The sequence below is a fragment of the Temnothorax nylanderi genome, unplaced genomic scaffold (assembly GCF_030848795.1).
Source record: "Temnothorax nylanderi isolate EJ_2023f unplaced genomic scaffold, tnyl_v1.0 TNYL_tig0291_pilon, whole genome shotgun sequence".
Classification (NCBI taxonomy): Eukaryota; Metazoa; Arthropoda; class Insecta; order Hymenoptera; family Formicidae; genus Temnothorax; species Temnothorax nylanderi.
Genome location: NW_027249353.1, coordinates 143,923 through 163,234, shown reverse-complemented (window position 1 = coordinate 163,234; position 19,312 = coordinate 143,923). Strand labels below are relative to the sequence as shown.

The window sequence follows — 19,312 nt, the reverse complement described above, 5'->3', positions numbered from 1 at the left end:
GACTGTCTGATGAACCAGTGGTGCGATATATGCGTACGTACGTTTCGTTGGACACAACGATTGCTACGCCCTTTTCTGACGGTGAAAGTAAAGACCGGTGCACACGATGGCAGATGAGACAGTGCTTATCGAACAGATGCCCCGATATCTCCCATCGTAATCGCCGCTAAAAACTACCTGCGATACATTTCCGTTTCTCCATGTTGGATATTTTTTTATTTAGGGCCGGTTGTTCCAACCTGTTGGTAAACTAACTGATAGTTAAATCATATGTCTATCCTTGTTTTATTTAAAGGAAAAATAAAGACATATGTATGAACTATTAGTTATTTTACCAATAGATTGTGGGACAACCGGCCGTTAGGCTGGTAGTCGGTTCTTATTTCAAGACCGTCTTAAGTAGTGTCTTAAGATGCTAATACGGCTCTGTAATTGGTTCATAACACCTTAAGATTGTACTTAAAACGGTCTTAAATATAAGATCCGACTATGAATACCGGCCTTAGAAAGAAGGAAGTAAAGCAGCAGGTATAAGTAATGTTTTTTAAATAATTAGCTTTCTGCTGGACTTTCTCAACGGTTGTACATATTTTCTTTGAATTTGGAACTTGCTCTCGCGTTAATTAATTTCGTTTGTTTGGAACGTCTTTGGTGTTGTCTTTTCGGTAAACGCGCTTCGTCGAAAATTCTTCGACACCGCGATCGCCGGATTCTCTTCGTCGCTGGAGAGAAGAGCGCGAGGTAAATCGCTTCCTCTTTGACTGTCTCTCTCTTCTCATCTCCCCCACTCGCGCCTCGCGCGGTCTCGCGCGAGCACACGTCGAAAAGGCAAAAGGGTATGTGGGGTAGCGAGTCAGTGTGTCAGCGTACTGGCGTCTCTCCTCGCGGAGAGGCGCGTCCTTCCTTCTCCGGCTCTATGTCAGGAATAAGGCCGCGCGTAGGTAGAGGGAGGCCATCTGCTATGCGACGCGGCACGGCGCGCCGGTTCGTAAAGAGGCGAGAGAGGATGAGACCGCGCGTCTCTAACTCCACGATGGGATAAACGTCATGCTCGAACACATCGCGCTCCAACGAAATCGATACGCATCTCGATTAATCTGCCAACGAGTAATGAAGTCGACGGTCAAGTAGCTCGAGATCCTCGTTGCACCGAAACTCTCTCGCGAGCTATTAATGCTAATAAAGTTGATTAGCTGGGAGGGGGGAGGGCAAGAAGGCGGGTGATAATTTTCGAAGGATGCCACGCGAGGCGATTGAACTTTATCCTCTGATCCCCTTAGCCGTGCGGCAGTCCGTTATGCTTTCTACCATGGTTTTCATAAGTTCCTTTTGTCGCGGCATGATTTTCCGCTTTTCTGGGCGCGATTATGCGATCGCGGCGGGGCTCGTTAGCCGTTGAAATTCACAACGCATCGTAATAGTTCCTGCGCTCTTAGAAAGGCCACCGGAGTGCAATTTCATGCGCTCAGCGGAACGGATCTAGAAATCATTTGTCGGCCAACGGCCAACTGTGTCTGTGTGTGTGTGTGTGTAAGAGATATCTCTGCGAATTTTGGCGAACTCTTCTCGAATCTAATGACGTTGATCTCGAGCGAGGGAAAGAGTTAATGCAGTGTGAAAATTTCAATCGTTACTAAAATTATTACAACGATTAAGTCTGTGGATAAAGCTATCATTTATAAAGTAATTTAACTTTACCAATTGTTATCAGTTATGAACATAACGCACAGATATTCTTAAATCACGAAAGAAATGATTTTTATATAATTTCATACGTAATTACATTTTTTTATTTTTAATGGCAAGTAATAACATCTATAACTGATTTAATTTGACCTCGATCGAGAGAAAGAACGAGAATTTCAATTATACTAAAATTATTACAGCGAGGAAGTCTATCGATAAAGTTACCATTTATAAATTAATTTAATTTTGCCAATTATTACCAATTATTAGAATATAATTCTAATAGATACTCGTATCTTTATATATATATAAATCATAAGAAAATGATTCTTTTATAATTTACATACGTAATTATATTTTTTAAAGGCAAGTGAAATATATAATTGACGTTATTTTCAAATAAGTCAACGTGAATTGTAATTTACTTGTTAGACTGAGATTGTCATCGCAGCAGTGAGTATGCTATCCGAGAGTTTAATCATAGTAATGAAGAATTAAACGACGACGCTTCGAAAGTACATCGCTTTCCCAGCTCCTCCGCTGGAGATTCGAAGGAACGATTCGCGAATTATGACGTATGCAAAAAGAATCTAGTACCGCTATAAATATCTCGATCGCGCGCGCGCGGTTGCGGTTTATCGCGCGGAGCCGCCTTCCCACTCGAGTCACTTTCACGGGAACGCGCCTGAATTTGGCGCACGGCGCGGCGCGGCGGTCTCATGGTGTTCCATGTCGCGTCACATTCTTATAGGGTTTCACCTGGCGTGTGTGTCTCGCGGTATAACGGTACCGCTGTTACGTCACGAGCACACACCTGTCACGCATATGTGGCGAACAAAGGGTTGCACCACACCGGCCCGGTAAAATAATAACGCGGAAGGAGGGGACTCTGTGCTCGCGCATCGTCGGATATCTGATTTCCGTAACGAGGTAACTTGGCCGTTGTAAGAGTGTGTTTTCTTCATCGCGGGGATATATGTAAGACGAGCGTTTCCGCCGTTTCCTCTTTGGACATTTTATTGTTCGTACGCGTGGGCAGATTAAGCATCTCTTCGCTTAAACTTAAACCACAATTCAACCAATTACATATATTCTTCTATTATCTATTCCAAGAATTTTCTACGTTAACATTGATTATGATATCGAAAAGTAATTTGAGCTATATGTTGAGAAAGTTAATGAAAATTGGGAGAATCGATTAGAACTGAGGATATGAGGGAAGCGAATTAGAATCATAACATTTTGTTAAATGTGCATGTGGATTAACAATGATTTTGTTACGCGAAAGTGTTATTGAAATAAATTTGACCGTGCATTAAGTATGCAAATTGCAAAGTGCGTGATGTTTGCGGAAGTCTCTTTTTTCCCTCAACTAGACGTGATTATGTAATCAGTCTTCTGATTAGCAAAAAGAAATCAACAGTAATTATGCGCCGCTGATAAGAAATGAGGTCGAGCTACACCTGATCGCTTTCTCGTGTTTTTCGTGTTATTTCGAGCACATTTATATAATTCATCGCATCTTTGTCATTTTGCTTTTTCTATCTATCGCCTCGTGCCCTCGTATCTTGCGATGAAACCTCATTATATGTAATCAGATAAATGATATATATATATATATATATATTTAGCTACGTAACATGGTATTACCAATTATACAAAATGAAAGAAAAGTATTCCTGATTTACTATGATACTACCATATACTGCGCTATATACTTTGCTTATCACTTCTCGGGTTATCATTTCACGGGGGATTGCTTTCTAAAATTAAAAACCCGCTATGAATCTGGATTCTACGTCGGCGAACCGCCGTCTTTACGTCACATATACTTGAAAACAGGATTCTTTCACTCGCATGCGTACGTTTTTAGATTCCACATACAAATGTCGTCCTTTCTTTCTCTCTTTCTCTCTCCCCCCTCCTTTCTTTAATATCTCTTTTCGTTTGGCTATTCCTCGGACTGTCAGATTGTACGGTTTCTCGAGAGTCACGGGCGCTTATGTCTGTATGCATATGTAAATGCCGGAGTACACGTAAATACCGGATTTTATAGCGCGCGTAAGTAGGCAGTCCTCTCCTTTTCTCTGCGGAAGATCCTCGTCACACCGGCGAATTTGGGTCTCCGGAACGAGATTCTTAGAGTCTAGCTTGTATTTGGAATAGATCGTCTCGCTGGACTCTCTCACGATTTTCGATAGGACACCACGAAGTCAGCCCGGTGATTAATTTTCGAGGCCGCTTTCTCTTAATAGCCCGCCTTTCTATCGATACACCTTTTTGGGACATCAGCGAGTCTGTCCGAATTTTCGTTTCGTTGCTCACGTGCATTGTACGCGATGCCCATGATAATCACGCCCGACTTTCTCCTGGGGATATATTATTAGAAATATAATATATACGAGAATTATACACGTGGAAAATATGAAATCTTTTCTTCTAAAATAACATCTTGATTATTGAGGACACATTTTTCAAAAATTTTAGATACAAAATTGCTTTTTACAATAAAATATACGCATAAATATCATTTTTTAATAAATGGGTGGTATGTATAAATAATGTGTTACCATTAGAAACAAAATAATTTTATAATAAGAAAATAATTCAGACTAAAGCTCTCCGAGTCAAATAATTATTGTTAAATTAATGATTTAGGATTTAGGTTAAAATATAACATTTTGATTGAAGAAAATATATTCTTAAAGAATTTTAAATATTAAAATTGCTTTTAACAATTAAATCTATGAATCATAAATATTATTTTTGGTGAATGTTATAGATAAATATTATATTAGAAATAAAATAATTTTATCATGAGAAAGCAATAATTCAGAAAAAGCTCTCCGTGTCAAATAATCGTCGTTAAATTAATCATTTAGGATTAAGGCTACAAAAATACACATCTCGCTGTAATCACATTAAATATCCGTGCTAGTTCGGTTGACTCTGAAATGTCGCGTCTCTGATTCAACTTTCAGTCGAAGAAATTCAAGTATTAATATAATTGCTTGATTGAATTTAGCCTGAATCGTGTGCGACGGGGTAACTATTGCCCGCAAACAGACGATGAAGATTTAGCGGGGTGTCGACTAAATTTGTACGAGCTCGTGATAGCACGACGGGCGAGCCGTCCAAACCAGATGGTCCAAGAAGCAAAGCGTCGCTTCGCAGTGACTTGCCGGAAACCGTCTGTGGATTATCTTTTTCTTTTCTCGAACGTTTCGTGGCAAGTCGCGTCGACACTTTCGAAGCTTTTAATACGGTGTATTCGGTATGGTTACTTTTTGGCGTCAATCAAACGCACAAGGGACCTCGTACGCTCTGGCGGAGATAAAGGGCTAACCGGATGGCTAGAAATAGGGAAAGAATAATCGGGGTGAAAAAATTCGATGAATGAAGGCCCAGGCGTCCCTTTTAAGTAAAAAAAAAACCAAGGGAGGGTGCAACCTCGTCCACAGAGGAATTTTCGAATACCGATTTAATCCTTCGAAAGGAACTACGCGTGAAACATGATCCAACATGAAATAACGTCATTAGATTCCACCTGCTATAATTCCATCTGTCATAACGGTCTCGCACTCGGATGTGGAATTACGCCAGTACTAATTATAAGAGCACTTTTCGTCCAAGTCAAATTATTAGAATGAATTTGCGTTCTGGTGACATATTAATACGATATATCTCGATAACACATCACTCATCGCGTTATTAGAAATTCAATTACTTTAATTTGACATATGACGTTCGATAAAATGTGATATTACAGAATATAAAAATGTCTTCGAGAAGATATTGAATGAGCCTCAAAAGTGCTGAGACGGAATAAAAATGCACGAGAGGATCCACCTACCGGAAATATACGCGCCGGCACCGTAATCTTCGCGCTCGGGAAATCAAACGTTGGAGAAAAAGAAAAAAAAAAGAGGAGCGTACTTACCGCAAAAGAGAACGCGTTCACTCGCACTTTCGCGTATTATCTACCGTATCGTTATCCCTCGGCGTACGCCGGCTACCATAAGCCATTTCCGGATGGACGAGTTAGCACCATGCGGGTGAGAAATCTAGGTCAGACCCATTGCTGTCTGGTTGGCTTTCGAGTTTCGTTCTTATCGGTCGTGGCATTACGCAAATGCAGGCGAGCGCAGTGCTCTCGCGGAAGATTTCGAGAAATGAAAACGAAAGCGCCGAATAATGCGAGTGAGCGAATGCGCGAGTCCGCGAGGTAAGCGCACATATCCGATGGGTATTCATTATTTAGGGCTGGTGATTTGCTCCGAAGGCTTCGATATTCGAACTTCGGAGCTTCGAAGAATCAAAAAATTATACAATTATTAATTTAATATAATAGTAATAGTACCGCAATAGGCACACATTTATAAAATTATGTGACAAAATCCGTATAAAATTTCTAATGTTGCAATTATGTCGCAAATATAGTTTTCGAAGCTTCGAAGCTAACTTCGAAGCTGTCGAGGACTAACAGTCCTAGTATTCATAAGTGATCGGTCATTTGTTCTACTTGTTCGATCATTTATTGAACGGTATCGCAACTTTTGATGATATTTTTTTTTTAGCTAAAGTTAGAAATCGCGCGAATCAAGATAAGTAAGGCCTTTACCAGGGAAAATCCGTTTTTGAAGAAGTTGCGACAAACGCGCGGCGCAAGTCGCTTCCGTATTCCGCGCGAGTATTACGAAATCTTGTGCATTGCTCGCGCGGCCTTTTACTCCCGACGCCGGATATATGACGGCCGTCCGGAGGACGATTCGCGAAATTGGACTTAGGAAAGATCAGCAATCGTTCGTGTGTCGTGACTCAATTCTCAAACGGGGGAAGCGTTTCAACGAGGGGGACTTCCGCGATTTCCTCCGTGCGATTTTTTGAAATTGGAGCCAGTTCGCAGCACGGCGTACGCTCCGCTTTCCATCGGGATCTCGCGATACGTCGTGTTATTCGAGTCACGAGCCGAGTATTCCAGACGAGAGCAGCTTCGTCTTCCTCTCCCCGTTGCGACGACGGACGGTTCGCGTCCCGAAATTCCGCTGTCTAGAAAAAAAAAGTTGACGAAGAAATTTTCGATCTCCTACCGCGACGCCAAAGACCGATGGTCGCTGCATCGCCCGTTAGCGTCGCACGAATTTGGAGTACCCTCGCGGCGCGGACGCTCCAAAATTTCGTGCGTAATCTTCGCGCGGCTTTCGCGCGCTCCGGTTACTTACGGTTTACATACGGAAGCGAGTTACGCGTTGCTGCTGCAGAACTCGTTATCGCGCGATTCGCAGTGGAAGAGCGTTGTACATCGCAGCGCGCATCACTTACGTCACTTTCTCGTTACGGCGTTTCTAATTTTAACCTTTTCATCGAAAATCCTTTTTTTCTCTTTAACTGAAAACTTGAGACGCGTGACGCGGATATCTCGTTCCTGCGCCTGTCTTTCACCTGTGCCGTCTTTCAGCTGTCCCTACCGCTCTTGGAAGAGAGAAAGAGGGAGAGGAACGCGAGCGAAAAAAAAAAGAGTAGGAACGATCGTGGGGCGCGATGGTGGGAGAGCAATGCCGTCGACGGTGGGCCTGTTTGGGCCTTACGTCGTGTGCTCAGGCGGGAGGGCGAGAGGGGCGACGGACGAGCGCGATCGAGATCTTCAGTAGGTCACTGGGACGTGGCTCGTGGCCGAGACGAGTGTGGCTCGCACCTTCAGTCGATCCCCGTCGGCCAGGAAAATCACCTCTGGGCCCGTCGAATCCTTGCGGTCGCACTGGCGAGAGCACGACGGTAAAAAGTAAAAAAAAATAAAAAAAATAAAAAAGGACTCGAGGGAAGCAAAAAAAGCAAGCGCGCAGCAGGACCCGATGAGGACCAACTGACGCGAGTTGTCGGAGCCTTCCCGTTGCGGTCGGTGCATTCGTGGGTTCGTTAAAGGGGGAATAGCAGGTGGTTTTCGCGGGGGGATCGTCCGAGTGATCGCGCGGGTTTCTTCGGGTAGAACGAGGCGCCCCAGGAACCGGAAGTACACGCAACGAGGTGCATCGATTAATGTCCTTCTTCCGCAAGACCGGTCCCGAATGCGGTTCCGCATTCCGCAAGGAGCTGTCGTAGTCGCGCGTGCATTCGCGTATGTTCGCGAGAGATATTGTCATGACGAGTTGATCCGGTACTTGTTGCACTTGCGAATTCTTCGTCGCGAATTATGTCAGGATTACGGGATGTTAATTTGGATTTCAACGAACGGACGAGCAACGCGAACATCGCGGACCGTGAAATAAAATTTAGTTGCCTCTCGTCGTTGCCGATTGTGATTATTGAATACTTTGAGGGATTGTAAGGTCTAGGATGTGTATGGTGACTTCACGCGGTGTTGCGCGAGTGGAAATTTGTTTTTAAGATTAAATAGATTTTGGGAACACCTCTAATTGTAAGTTCCGTGTTCTGAGATGTGACGGTTCATTGCGTAATGTTTTTCGTGCAGTCATTGACAAGTATATATGTGCCACTCGGCGATCATCCGACCGGCGATAAAATTGACAATTATGCTTTGATCGCGTTGTCACTCTTGCATTCTTAATCGATGACTATCAAGATCTTATTTAATCGACATTATTTATGCCGTATATGTTACTAAGTCCATCTATTTTAACAAATAACGTCGTACCACTGTACTTATGTTATGAGTGATGAAACCAAAAACTATTCGGAAATTTATCCTCTTTGGGGATCGATAGATTACGAGGCTCACGATAATGTGGCCATCAATTTTTCAGGTTTTTTTTTCTTTCTATTTCAGAGAGGACACGCACATAATGGAGAGGACGTGGCGGAATATACGGAAGACGGCCTTTCTCTTATCGCTGCCCTTACTATTGGCCGTGAGTCAAGTTACTTTCTCAAAAATTAATCATAGAATTAAATCGCTTTCTTGTATATTAACAACAATTGTAAATAAGTTGGGCATGAAGCAATATGTTATAAAAATTTCGGCCTTTTGACTCTTTCTCTCTTATCCCTTTTCTCAGCTTGTCCTTTATAGAAAGAATAAAAGAGCTTTCAAATCTTTAACAGTGCAGTTAATTAATAATTTACTCACCTCAATTTATTTATTTAATTATTCATTTAATCTCCTTTTTTTCCAAATAAATGAGTATACACGATTGACGTACAATGTACGCGAATTTCGCGAATTCATCCCGCAAATAAATCGAATCAATCTCGCGAGAGCACATTGTCAATTTTCTAACTCCGCGAGAGGCCGATCACTGCATTCTTCCCGTGTACGTGCATCGCGCGATACGTCCGTTCATAATACCCCACGGTATAAATTTGCATGCCACGACGATCGACATTGTAATTTCACTGCGCAATAATTCTCAGTTGAAACAACGAAGATTACTACTCGCGGTTAGAGCGAGTATTCTCTCCCCCTCCTTCGAAGTGACAGACAGGTCGTTAATACGGTAACCGTTATGCCGCGCCGCGCAAAATGGGTGAAGTTATTTACGCACCTGTAGTGTGTACATTGTATCGTGCGCGTTTTGTGACGTTTTGCGAATTATTTTACGTTTAGAAATAGAATTACCGGCGCGCGACGCGGTGTCCAGCGTCCCATAATTATAGCCTGCAACACGTCGGCCTCGCACGCTCTCAATATTGATTAAATCTGTCGAGTTGAGGCGCATACACATCGTAGACAATATAATGAATTTTGCTGATAAATAGATAATTACGGGAATTTCTATGCGACGTTTATTTTCCGGATAAACGACTCTTCTCGGTGATATTTCAAACTGAAAGAATTCGCAAATATTCCCGGCATTTATCGAGCTCGTAAGACATTCTTCTTTTTATCGAAAAACTTCACTTCGCCTCTACCAAGCATTCTCGAATCTCTTATCCAAGAATCCTCGAATCTCTTATCATCTCCAAATTAGGGGACATCATCCAACGCGTAGAAATTCGCTAATTGGTAAGGGATCAGCGATCCCGGAGTAATTTGGAGACACTCGAGGACGGTCGACATCTCGGCGACCGTTAAAAAAACTGATGTAACCGTTAAAAAATTCATCCGGTCCCCGGCAAAAAGTGATACTTCATTGATGTTCGGCGTATCTCCGGGACCGCTATGCGACGTGTGCACGTGCCGCTGGCCGAGAATCAACACAACGTTAAGTTAATGCTTAAGAGGAATCACCGTAGCCGCGGGCTCTTGCCTGTGCCACATATATCGCTGCGACGCCGCGCCGATGCCTTCCGAGGCAAAAGTCTTGAATGAAGCGGGCTTGACCGCGTCGTATAATCGGTAAATACGGATACGCTCGCGGGGACGTTCGTTAACGAATGTTGATGATCGTCTGGTAATTGTTTCTGCTTACGTGGGAATTCACTTCTCCGCGTGGGAACTGAATTAGTGATTTTTGAAAAAAGTTATCCTTATCAACGATAGGGCAATTACTTCGTGCGATTTTGCTTGTAATAATTATATATACATCGTGTATTTTTTATATTCTATCTTCACGTAGGTCACGTTTGTCAAAAGGGCAGTATATAAACAGAAAGGAGATTAGTATGTATTCTTTGAAGTGTTTTATTGGTATTCTTGTGAACGCTCTTCCTTTGCGGTTTTCATCTTTATGGCACTATTTCTTTACGCGCTGCTTCTGGGTGAAAAATTGATTTCACGGAGCATTAATAGTTTAATTAATCGTGACAGTTCGTGTTAGCATCAACTCTGATAAAAAATAAAGAACGTCTCTGGCAAGCTTCGCGCCAAGTGACATATACTTAATTTTTGAAACACAAAGAAATCTCTGCATATTCGTTTCGTTTCGTGGCCACGGTGATCAAAATCTCTGTGCTCGTTTCGTTTACTTGTATTATTTACCCTCATTATATGCATGGCAGTCGTTCCCGGCAACAAGACACCGTAAAAGGGGGGAGAGAGACGTTGAGCGTAACGACGTTTAACATAATAACTGATGGGAGAAAACGCGGGTGAGAACCGAACGAGAGTCGCGTTTTGCGAGGAAACTAGCGCGTAAACCGCGGCCGTCGCAATTTGTAATTGGCTTCGATATTTCGAGATTTATCGAAGAGAAGACGAGCAAACGGAGACGCGCGGTGAGCCGCGTCGGGCGGGCCGCCGCGGGAGGGTGTAACACGCTATAATTTACGTGTTTCCTTTCGCGCAGCAGCGTGTGACAGCGGAATAACCAGCCGATATAATAACGCCGAATGCACAGCCGTCGGACGGCGGACGACGGAAGATAAAGTAGGAGGAAATACGCGGCCGGGCGCATCCACATTTACGCCTCGCGTACCTGTTATACCCCTGTCGTGCATGTTCATCCGTGTGTACGCCACACACTCTAACCGCGCTGACTACATAGCCGAGCCGTCGAACCGAAGATAGTAGGTCACTGCGCCGGACGCAATGCCCTCTTTCAACTATACTCTCTAGACGGTACTCTCTCTTCTTCTGTTTCCCCGCTATACTTCACTTCTTCTTCTTTCTCTCTCTTCATCGTTCATCAGCTACCTTCCTCTCGTCCTCCCACCTCTCTCCGCTTCTCACGCTTTTTCTTTTACCTGCATCATCTTTCTCGTCTCTCTCTTTTTCCCGCTGCCTCCTCTATTTATTTCCCTCTCTTTCTTCATTCCGAATAACGCGGTGTAGTGCAAGGTGGGTGCCAGTTTTATATCATTCGTATCGGACGATCAGTAATATTGCCAGTTTCCTTGAGAAGAATCTTGGCAAGGCTATTCGAAAAATCCTTTGTGGCTGTTTCGTTTTAAATTCACACAATTGTTTGCGTTGCGTGTATCGCATATTTAGCCCGAGCGCTTCGAATTCTACGGATTAAATAAATATTCTATTTATTTATCAATTATTAACTCGTACAAAGCGGATTTGAAACACATACAAACGTGACGATATAATTCTTCCTAATTAATTAGTCAACTTTTTAATTTCATAAATAGACAAGTTTTAATATAAGGCTAACTAAAAAAATTTCAGGATATTACCGAAATAAAATATATTTTCCTTTTTCCCAAAACTAATTTTTTATGTCCATTTCTACTAATGCAGTTTAACTTTAATCTCGGTTTAACTTACTTTTTATCTTTTTCTAAAATTAAAAAAAAATAAAAAGTAAGTTAAACCGAGATTAAAGTTAATCTACATTGGTAGAAATGGATATTAATGACGCATGATCGAGTTAATTCCGAACGAAAGTGACTTTTTCTATCACTGTGAGGCAATAAACCCTTTTCACAGTTTCGACGGAATTTCAAAGATCTATCTTTAAAGGTATCGTTACTTTCATGATAAACTTTTGAATAAGGCTATGAAAATTCCTACGGTTTATCCGTAGAAAGAAACTAATGCATCTCCCTATAACCCTTCCTAACTCTGTAGTCCGCGCGAATTAAAGTCGTGATATTTTCGATCCTTGTTTCTCAAGGTTCTTATTTCCTCTAATGCCATACGTGATATAAGATAGAAAGCAATCCAAGATATATGTGCTGAAGTACATTGCGATGTGTGAAAACTAATACGATTGTAGCTGCACCGTTTCCAAAAAAGCGATAGACAGAAACGAAAAAAATTGTGTTTTCTTAATTCTGATTTGCCTACCATTTGCGACGTTATAATATATATAATATTTTACATCTTTTAAATACGAGAATTCCACAGGAACACAACAAAATTAGATTAAAAATATGTAGTTGAAAAATAATGGAATAGAAATAAAAGTTTTCTCTCTCTTAGACCTTGTCAGACTGCCATTGACAAGTCGTAATGAATAGGAATGAAGCATTCTCTGTATTTGACTCTTAACAACGTGCAATCTTGTGGATGACCACGAAGCTTCCCATTGCTTGTTCCGGCAGCTAGCTTAGCGATCTTGTAATTTGAAATCGTTACCGGTCTTCCCCATGTCATTTCAGTTTAACCATCGATTACGATTCTGTAATCGCGAGATACCGCTTTACATTGTACTGTGTAATTTTAATTGCGTTTTATTTGTCTGATAGGATCTTTCTCGCGTTTGAGAAGATCATACTATCAGTTTTCGAAAAAAAATTCTCCGCAGATACTGTAATATATATTATTTTCATTTTGTAGAAATATTGTGTGTGTGTGTGAACAATTCAAAAAGCTTTAATTTCTGTCGTTTCCTATTTATGAGACACTCATATTTTTTATTTATCTACTAACAAGTTTGTAGTGCTATAAATCTTTAGATTTTAAATTTATATTTAAATTGTTATAAAGATGCATACTCTCTAAATCTGAATCAGTGATGAATAGTCACTGATTCAGCAGTACTATTTACTGATTCAGATTTAGAGAGTATAATATTATAACGTCTCTTTTTAGTTTCTACTTAATTATAGAATACTAAAGGAAGGTTATAAACGACCAAAATTCGAGCAAGAAATTTTAGATGTTAGTTTGAAAAATTAAAATTAAATAAATATAAAAAGATATTTTGTCTCCTGTAAGCAAAGAAAAGAAGAAAGAATAACATTTAATGTAAGAATATCATTTTGTTTTAATTAAATTTAACATTATAAATATGTTAATTTAACATAAACTTTGCTTTCAGATAGCCGATAGGTCCATGTTACAATTTTGTGTTAATTTTTCATATATTACTTGTTATTTATCAACGTATTTGTCGCCAGTTAAATTAACGTAAAAATTAAAATGGATAAATTGACATGTAAAATGTGTTAAATTTAACACGAAATTTTTTACTGTGTATAATTATTTAATTACAATGCTCTCTTGTTACGATCAATCTACCATTTTACCAACGCCGCGGAGTTACGTGGGATTAAATCAGCATTGCTGCGGAATAAAATTTTAATCATGCGAGAAGAGTCATCGACACGCGAATGAACGTTGCGGGGATTAACCGTGGATAAAAGTTAGCGCAGAAGTTGCGTGATTGCTCGTCACCGGCACCGTCGCGTCGCCGAATTCGCCACGCTGCTGCCGTAACGTTTCGCGCACTTGATGCATCGCCGTTTCATAGTGCCGACGCGCGCACAGCGGTGTTCCTCTTTAATTAAAATCCCGGCCGACGAGTTTTATTCCGCGAAAGTGCACGCGCCCGCCGCGGTTCTCAGCCTGGTTCGCACGCGCGCTTTTGTGCGCCATGTGTATTGCCGCGGCATTAATCGCTCTTAATTAGATCGCGCGATTCATCATCGTCTTCCCGCGCCCGCGATACCTCGAAAAAACATTGACGATTTAGGTTTCAGGATTACCCAAAGCGGGCAATCTGTAAGTTGAATCCGCGTAGAACGTTGGAATGCAATTTATCCCGCTCTATGCAGATCTTTTGTTTCTTTAAAGTACCGTTATTGTAAAATTAAATCAGACAAGAAGAGCAATCACATTATCGTCTTCGATCCCGAAATAATCTTGTTTTCGCTCCAGTTGCCTAATTTTTTTAAATTTTTGACACAATTCTCTTCGACGAAAGTAAATTCTCGATTTAACGAAAAGAGAACTAGTATAATAGTAGAAATAATTCATTGTTTGCAGATTTATAAATCGCCGTTAATATTATAATATAGATAATATTAGCACCTTGAACTAGAGCAATCAATGGCTTTCATTTTACTTGTTTAAAGATAAGCGTTCTATATATATTATATATCATATTCTACCTTCTACTTCTCTAAGCCACTGGCGCGGTCGTTCCAGTTTTATATTACCGATACGCATCACTGCTACATACATACACGTATAATTATTTATATTAACATTCAATTTTTGGTGCTAATTCGTAACTAAGTCACGGTTAACGGGAATTGCTTCGTTATATGCTTGGAATGCAATTAGATCTCTAGTTTTGCAAATTGCCGCGCTCGACGAATCGTTACGTGGCCGAATGAAAAGCGCCGCGGTTATATCATTTCGCGGGAACGTGAGTCAACGTCGCTGAATTCTTCGCGATTGCTTCGCGACTTCAGTGCCCGACTTCAATGCCCCGCCGAGCGTTCCGCGTAATAGCCTTATCGAAACGTATATGCGACATGTAGGTACCGCCGCGGCCGTCTACGTTAACTGACCCGGCCTACTTTTTCGCCACCATATACAGGCGAAGAGACATCGCTTGTGTTACACGACTCGGAAGTTTCTCCCCGTGAAAATTCGTTATCTTACTTTTGATACCGAGCCGTGTCGAAAGCACACACCACGTGGACCCGCAGAATCGCCATGCTTTCTAAACGAGAGAAAGTCACCGAATTTATTATTCCTCGTACCGCCCGTGGATCAAATTTTCTTCGTAATTACAATATCTTCCGAGCAGAAACGAGTCATTAGTCATTTTCATTGTATCTTTGCATCACGCGTCGATTGCGTCTCTTGCACAGAAGTTTTATATCTCTTCAAAATATTATGTACCTATTATTCGTGTCTGTACATTATCAGTGGATCAACACTGTTAAATGTTAAAGGATGAAATTTTAAGTAATATCTTGAGTTAGATAACATTTTGTTATTTTTAACTACCATGTGCGTCAGAATTTATTATTTTAAAACAAAATAGTATTATTTTAACTCTATTGGTTTAGTCAAACTAACGTTGTTTTAGTTAAATTAACTCCGTATTGAGTAGGAGCAGTGGCGACCTATAGCCTAAAGGCATGGTTAAAAATTACTTAAATTGAGTACAATTTGACCCTATGAATTTAACAGTGAAGAAAATGTTATAAAATCAATATATGTGTAATATCTTCTTTAGATATACAATAATATATATTAATAAGACTACCAAGTATGAAATCAATGCCCGAATTTAAAAAAAGCATCTAACATTTTTGCCTCGAAAGTTGATATTAGCGAGCTCTCACGTGCATGCAACGTGAAGGAGATAAAAATACCGTCGGCGTAAAATATCGGACACCGGTATCCGCCGTAGCACTCAACCTATTAAACGGCACAGTCAATAGCGTTATTGCGCAAAATGCGCGCGATTAAAGCGGAACCTCTGAAATCGAATCGCGGACGAATGCGAGAGGCGTCACATCCGTGACAATTAAGATGCTTGTTCTGCACACGCGATTCGGTGAAAGTACGTTGTCCAATTGCGAACAATTTGTCGTCTGGCGGACGACAATGGAAAAGTGAAATCTGTCTCCCGTCTTCTGCTGCGACAGCGGCGTGTCCTTCGAGCATGGCGCGTCCCGTTTGTAAAAAAAGAAGATAAATTTAAATCGATTTGAATTGTCTTTGATATATAAAATTGTGGTATTCTCGCGAAAATTATGAACTATTTGAAATGCATTTTTCATCCTTCTCTCAATTTCGTATTCATTTTTTATAATAAAACGAAATTAGGAATTTTTATTTAGTGTCAAGATTTATATAGCTTCAATAAGTGAAGCTCTCTTTTTATATCGCATCACATTATTTGTAGTGATACTATTCATTGACTTTAAATACAGGTTGCTTTGATAAGTTTAAACTTATCAAGAAGTGAAGACACTTCTTCATAAGATTAACGATTTATCATGAAAACTGGGTTTCGTTTATTAAGGTTAACGATTTCTCGTGAAAGTTATTTTTCGGTAGATGCTAGAAGCGTCGCGTATCGCGTTTCATGAAATTTGTAATCGTATTTCTAACCCATTTATATACTCGAGAAGATTAATAGAGCACAAGAAAGCGTACAGTAAAATGAAAATAGAGTAAAATTTCGATAAAGTAAGAATAACAACGTAGGAGATAGCAAGCAGACGTGTTGTGTGCCGAGAGATTCACGGACTAATTGGCTCGCCCCGACCTATGCATGATTAAGACACATTCGTGCTGGAAATTCGGCGGACCGATAGAAAGAGAAGAACCGCGCTTACTTAAGCTTCGTACGATCGTAGCGGACCGTGATTTCGATTACACGCACACCGACCGCTTCCGCACGCCGCGCCGTATACTTTTCTATCCAGAAAGTCCGTGAACCTGATCAGGCGCAGGTGCAAGTAGAACAAGAAAGCGGACAAGTATGTGTACGTCGTCGACCTGCCCAGCTTACAAACCCGCGTGCCGCGATAAATCGCCACTGTCATCCGGCTGTCACGACCGGTACCGTCCGACGATTAACACACGACTTAATGCCTCATGTTCATTTCTCTCCCTTTATTAACAGCGTTTCTCCAAATTGCATGGGAATAACTGCCTCGGTTTTTCCGGGAAGTCATGACCGTGTTATATATCGAGATGAGTAAAAGATCAAAATATACGAAGGAGAGTCGATTTCGTTTCGAGATTGGGCGCCCCAAACAAATTTATAGAGAAACTCCTTCAGGTTTTAACAATAAATTGATCCAGATTTGTAGAAACGCTACAATCGTTTATTTCGGAAATTATTAAATACCGTCACGGCTTACGATTTTCAAGAAACGTAGATATTTGATGAAATCATTAATATTAATGAATTTAGATTATAAATTCGTAATTAATTGTTAATATATTATTACAATAACTTATCAATATTTAAATTAATCAATTGATTCATGTTAATAAATTAATACATACAAATCAATGGTCAATCAATGGCTGTTTAGAAGTTAACAACTGTATCATTGATAAGATTTGTGATCTAGTTTATGATCACGTATGCGTAAACGCGAACGTTTGGCTTCCGTAATTACCTCATAATGGAAATTGTTGCAATTGGCATACTACGAGATCTAGTTTCAATACAGTTATCCGTGAATATAACTGCAGTTCCCGCACCACTCTACATTTTCTTATTGTTACACAATGAAACGTGATATCTCATTAGCACGCGAATATATCTGAGACTCGTTTATTGAATTTGCAATCGTTATCTTTGCGCCATCACATTCATGGTATATTTATTTAATCATTAACACGCCCGTGCGCGAGATTCGCGCAATCAAATATAAGATGTGCTCGATGTTAACATAGATATTATGTTAATGACGAAGCGCAATGTGTTTAGAGTTGCGTGTCAAATTGGGGAAAGCATGGAAGAGTACGATAGATGCGCTGCTATACGTAAAATCCGTATTTAGAACGATCTGCCGGGCGGAAGTGAAGACATTGGTCTCGGTACGCAGATCCCCGTAATTACCCTCCTGCAATTCTGCCAAATCAGAATACAAAATTGCCCGAGGGAGTCGGCCGGGCTCGTCGTCGCCCGGCCTTCTGTGAACGTGAGCCCCGTATTCGATTCGACGAATGTTCCTTTGGCTAACAGTACACGCGTTTTCGGTCACGTTTTTTTTTGTCAGCATATTTTCAAGCATTATTAACATACGGTACTCTCGTGCCGGCACAAAGGCGTCTACAACGATTTACATTCCGTATGAAACTGAACCGACATATCGGTCGTAGCTGATGCTGATAAAAAGATTATTTTGCAGAATATATTGGAAGAATTAACATATTGATCAATCAAAGTAATGCGCGTACAAAATATTGGTAAAAACGTCGTTAAATAAAATTAAGATATTTTAAATTTGTACAATTTGTCCTTTTTTTGTGATTTAGCATATACACTACTCAATCTAAACTAACTAATTTATAAATTAAACATGAGTTAAAGTAAATTTTCAATTTACAAATTAAAAACCTTGCTAGAATTTACCTTTACAAGTATTTGTCTATCCTGAAGGGAAACAAACAGTTCGTAAAAGAGAAAGGAAAAAGGAGAATGTAGTGAAGAGTCTATTTCTTCTCGTGCGTCTTCTCGTCTTCGATGCAGTAGCGAATTTCAAGGAAGTAGAATTCGGAAGTGCTTTTCTCAAGGACGCGATTCCTCCCCGAGATTCTTCCTCCCCTTCGATAAATCGCGTAAGATTGGCATTGCGTGAAAGGTCGCAACGATCGACGACATTTGTGGAATTTTTAATACAGTCTCGCTTTTACATCGTACCAGACGACGCTGAAGAGTGCGACAACGAGAGGGTGGGGCGTAAAGGGAAGTGTACTCGCGTTCATTTATTGTAATTCCGGAAAGTGTGTCCGGCAGAAGTATGCCGCCTGCGAGGCGTCGTCGAAAGAAAGAAGTCGAGATCGCTCGGAGAAGACACTCTGAGAAAGACAGCGAATCGTTTTGCTTTTTGTCACGTTCGCGCGTCGCGCGACTCGGTTAAAACTTTAGTGGAATCCCCGTTATAAGAACCGCAGCACTGTGTTTCGAAACGTGTATGTACGTGCGAGGTCTCGAAAAGGGCACGTGTTTCATGTAAATCGCCGCCGCCCTTGTTGGCGATGCAGCCCGAAGAGTCTTCAAACTTGTGCGACACATCGCATTCACGTTACGCTATTTGTATACTTAACGCGCAAATTGAAAAAGTTTCGTTCAAACAAACCGTACTTGTGTCTTAATGTAAAGCTCGCCAAGAAGATAAATGCTGCTTCGATCGTGTTCACGTTTTATGATTAATCGCTCTCGCATTTTAATTCTTATGTTCAGCTTTCTCGTCTATATATTTACTTACGTTTGCTTGCATCCACACATAGGATTAAGCTTTGAACACAATACAAAGGCAATAGGAACAGGGAATAAGCCAGGCAACAGAAATAACTCCATTTCAACTTATAATAAAAACTGAATTACTTATTGTGATTGTTCAGGCACAG

At 40.8% G+C, this 19,312-nt stretch overlaps 1 protein-coding gene across 5 annotated transcripts in view; it reads left to right on the top strand.

Moving 5' to 3' along the window:
- Nucleotides 1-19,312, top strand: part of Dyl (transmembrane protein dusky-like) — a 34,377-nt gene that overhangs the window by 10,506 nt on the left and 4,559 nt on the right. For 3 of the 5 annotated variants that reach the window (XM_071719391.1, XM_071719393.1, XM_071719390.1), the window contains one exon: nt 8,471-8,552. The exons of 1 other annotated variant lie outside the window; for it this stretch is intronic. In XM_071719391.1, coding sequence (XP_071575492.1) covers nt 8,487-8,552 — 66 coding nt within the window. In that variant the 5' untranslated portion in view covers nt 8,471-8,486. Of the gene's footprint in view, nt 1-7,504; nt 8,102-8,470; nt 8,553-19,312 lie in introns of those variants that run through there. One more of the 5 variants, XM_071719394.1, reaches the window with a different exon arrangement.